Source organism: Myripristis murdjan, chromosome 12 (assembly GCF_902150065.1).
Source record: "Myripristis murdjan chromosome 12, fMyrMur1.1, whole genome shotgun sequence".
In the NCBI taxonomy this organism is placed as follows: Eukaryota; Metazoa; Chordata; class Actinopteri; order Holocentriformes; family Holocentridae; genus Myripristis; species Myripristis murdjan.
Window position 1 is genome coordinate 2,557,268 of NC_043991.1, and position 4,145 is coordinate 2,561,412.

The following is a 4,145-nucleotide window of genomic DNA, read 5'->3' on the forward strand; positions in this document are numbered from 1 at the left end:
GTGAATTGCTGCTAATTTGCTGCAAAAACCTAGCAAGTTTGACTATCCGGCACCCACTGCAAAGGCCACTTCTTTCCACTGTAAGACAAAAAGGAAAAAAAAATGGGTTATGAAGATAAAATTTACATACATTAAGACACTTTATATTGACAACATGTAATACATACTCATTACTTTATATTCATTAAGTATTCAGAACAAATTTTAACTTCCAAATTTTCCTGAGTTATGTCGAATAAATGTCCTTTGTTACTGAAAAAAGGTCATACACACCAGATTTTGCATGGCTCCCACTCCACATACTTCATTTTTTGACCCTAAAAAAAGAGAATATTTTCAGTTTACTCCACTCGGTAACAGTTATGGCACTCTCTTAAATACTCTTACAAGACAATCAGGTCAAAACAAGTAAAAATCATGTGATTCAGCAAAATCAATCAAAATGAGGTTCCACAGTTTTTACCTGGAATCATGTACTGCCAGCTGAAACACTGAATATTAAATTTATGATTATATTGAATTGTTGGTATATTAATATGGCATGTCAGGCTCTTCATTGACAGAAAATGTTAAATTTATATTCCTTTTTAATATTGAATGAGCTGAATCGGGTAGAGGGAGGAAATGGGTGTAGTGCTTGTTATTATATCTAACCTTGATAACTCGGGTTTTGGCAACCCTCTTCACTGGGTAAAAATCCCCGCTCCCCGTCACTGTGTGTGGGCATTCTGAAAGGAAAAAAAAAAAACATAGCTTTACAATGCACGAAGTAAAACTTTTGTATGCTGGCAAGAGGTTACTGTGATAGCATGGGTTATACATTTTTATCTTTCTGTATTTAATACTATTACAGAGGTTTTATGCCACAGTAAGTTACTGTAATCAATAAAGTATGGGGTTGGGTAATAATATAAATATGACTGATGTATGTATTGTAGTGCATTCATGTGCTCTCCAAATTTGTATTCTGTACAAAGATTTGCACAGAATACCCAAATCAAACTCTTGGGATATTGATTAAATCACACAAGTTACCCAAAATCTGACATTTTGCCCAAACCTAACCAAATAATAATAATTAAAAAAAACAGTCTCCATGAAAACTCATCAATTAGTGTCAATCAGATGTATGGATTTACACAATATATCAACACACCTTTCCTTTTATGTTGTAGTGCTGCACCGGTAACTGGACAGCCTCCCTCCACACTTTCATCTGTTAGATAAGGGAAAAAACATTTGCAATATATCAAAAAAAGTGTAAACTTATCTATCTAGAAAATCACATTAACGATATTATTTGCCGATAAAACTGATTAGTCATTTGGCATTGCACTTTTCTAGGATGGGAGGAGGGAGGGTGGGGGGTCAGCTCTAGGGACAGTGGAGTTTCACAGTAAAGGGGGGAGAGAGGGGATGACATGCAGCAAAACACCTGAGGCCGGATTCGAGCCCTGATCACTGTGGTTTAGGCCTAAGCCATGTGATATGCGCTCTACCAGTTGAACTACAGGAACGCCCCTGACATTTTCCTTTTAATTATGGACCAAATTTTTCCGGTTGGAAAATAGATGTCTGGGAAATTTGAAATATGAGTTCACCATGAAGGCTTGGGAATAAAACTGTCTTCATCAAGAATTCACAAAAACACATGGTAATTACTCTTTAAAGTATGACAGGCTCTGATGTTAGCAGGCTAATGAATGAATTTCAATCTGCTGAATGACTTGTACAGTCACAATGAAGTACCTGTGATCACAATGGAAAATAGACAGGTGACGATGCGAAAGGACTCTAACAGTATTGTGCTGTATATTTAAATAGAGCTGTTTAGCTGCATATAAATGCATGTGGTGTGTTACCAGTGTAACATGCGTGAAGAGCAGGCTGCTGACGCCAAATTCATCAATGCATCAAACCCATAAGTCATCATTTATCGGCCCCAGGTAATTTCATATGATGGGTTCTGGTGCAATATACATGTTTATGATCCAAAATTCTGTGCAACTTACCTAAGGGACCTGTGCAATCGAGCAATATGCAATTTCACTATGGGCTTTACATTTACATGCATGGCGTCTGTGCAATATACATGTTTCTGATTTGGGACTCTGTGCAATATACCTGAGGAATCGTGTAATAACTTATGATTTCACTGCACTAGTCACTTTACTGTATATTTATTACAACTGCAGTTCCTACTCTTGTACTTTGTTTTTGGTGTCTTATGTCTGTCACTGTAATGTGGTATTGTGGGTCTATGTCCTTTGTTTTTCTATACTTATTATGTGTACATCAACCTGTCAAGGGACTACAGACGGAAATTACCCTTTGGCTATAACTGAATCGAAAGGCTTCCAAAAGTTACAACATATGCTGCAAAGTGCCACACAATTCAGCATTTAAAGGATGATTTTAATTTGAAAGAATATGATGAATTGTTTCAAATGGCTACTTTATTACTTTCAGACTAATTGACTAGTCTACATTTAAATTTCCATTCAACTGTAAGGGAAATTAGTACACGAACATCCCTAATCTCAGATGTATGTTATTAACTACAGAAAATGTTCTATATGGTTTGGGTGAGGTACTGCCTTGGATCATGGTTGCTTTATCCATCAGCTCAGCCACATGTTTGCAGATGTAATACCTGGTGGTGGTGTTGGAGCTGCTCGGGGGATCGGGACCACTGATGGTGGTGGTGTTGGATCTGCTGGGGGGATCGGGGCCACTGGTGGTGGTGTTGGAGCTGCTGGGGGGATCGGGGCCACTGGTGGTGGTGTTGGAGCTGGGAGGAGCGGGGCCACTGATGGCTGGTGGTACTGAGGGGCCACTGGTGGTGGTGTTGGAGCTGCTGGGGCGATCGGGGCCACTGATGGTGGTGGTGTTGGAGCTGGGAGGAGCGGAGCCACTGGTGGTTGGTGGTACTGAGGGGCCGCTGGTGGTGGTGTTGGAGCTAGGGGGAGCGGGACCACTGTTGGCTGGAGGAAGACCTGGGCTTAGTTATATGTCTTAGAAGACATTTCACCCCTTATCCAAGTGGCTCCATTAGTTCATGCTTTTCATTAGAGTAGAATAGCTGGTCAGACTAGCCATTCATTTAGAACAGGGCTGGGCAACATTTTTTTTTTCACAGGGGACCGTACTGACTTGGATAAAGTAAGTGAAGGGCCACACAATTGACAACTGCATTCAAACATGAAACATACAGTGCAGAAATATAATATATATAATTGAAACCATCTCAAAGTCAGTGTGAACTGTACAAAATTCTAAATGTTGTCTGTTTACTTTGTTAGTCATCTAACATCAAAGATATTCAATCAAAAACAAAATTTTACAAGACAACATTTGAACATTTGAATGTGTGTCAGACTAGCCTTACTAGTCTAGTGAACAGCGTGAATTGATGAAGCCACTTGGATAAGGGGCGAAATGTCTTCTAAGACACATAACTAAGTCCAGTTGACCTGGCGGAATACCTTTGAGATATCTATGACCTGGAAGAATGAGAATATGCACAGACAGATTAGTTGGCATGCCCTACCTGGTGGTCTGGTGGGACCACTAGTGGTGCAGCTGCTGGGGGGAGCGGGGCCACTGATGCCTGGATGTCTGGAGGGGCCACTGGTGGTCCAGACGGGGGCTCATCTGAGGCTATTGGGGTCCAACCTCAAAGGGAAAAGTACTTAATTAATAACAGAGTTTGATTACTTTGGGTTAAAAGTAGGGATGTCCCGATCACGTTTTTTTGCCCCCGAGTCCGAGTCCGAGTCATTTGATTTTGAGTATCTGCCGATACCGAGTCCCGATCCGATACTTCTATAAAACTGATACTTCTATAAAACTGAACAAAAATGATAGGAGGATGTATCTGTAATTATTTCACCTGAGGGTTGACAGAGTACTTTTTGCTGTAACAATATGTTAAATTATTATTTGTTTTAACAATGTAAATTGCTTATCAAACAGACCTAACAATTCAGCTACCAATGAATGAGCAGTAGTATGCATGTGATAACATAGATCGAAAAATAAGCCAAAGTGATACCTCTTCTCTGAATAGACAAGCTAAGCCAGTGTGCTGCTGTTAGCCAGCGAAAAATACAGCGGAGTGGCACCTCTTCGCTTTGTTTCACAAT

General features: G+C 40.0%; 1 protein-coding gene across 1 annotated transcript; it reads right to left on the reverse strand.

Annotated features, from left to right (window-relative positions):
- On the reverse strand, nucleotides 1-3,306 carry LOC115369196 (vegetative cell wall protein gp1-like). The gene is made up of 6 exons (XM_030065764.1): nucleotides 3,295-3,306; nucleotides 2,654-2,984; nucleotides 1,157-1,216; nucleotides 655-728; nucleotides 274-317; nucleotides 1-78 (listed from the first exon to the last, which is right to left on the reverse strand). The coding sequence occupies exons 1-6, from the start codon at nucleotides 3,304-3,306 to the stop codon at nucleotides 30-32; spliced, it is 570 nt and encodes a 189-aa protein (XP_029921624.1). The 3' UTR covers nucleotides 1-29.
- Between the last annotated feature and the right edge of the window lie 839 nt (nucleotides 3,307-4,145).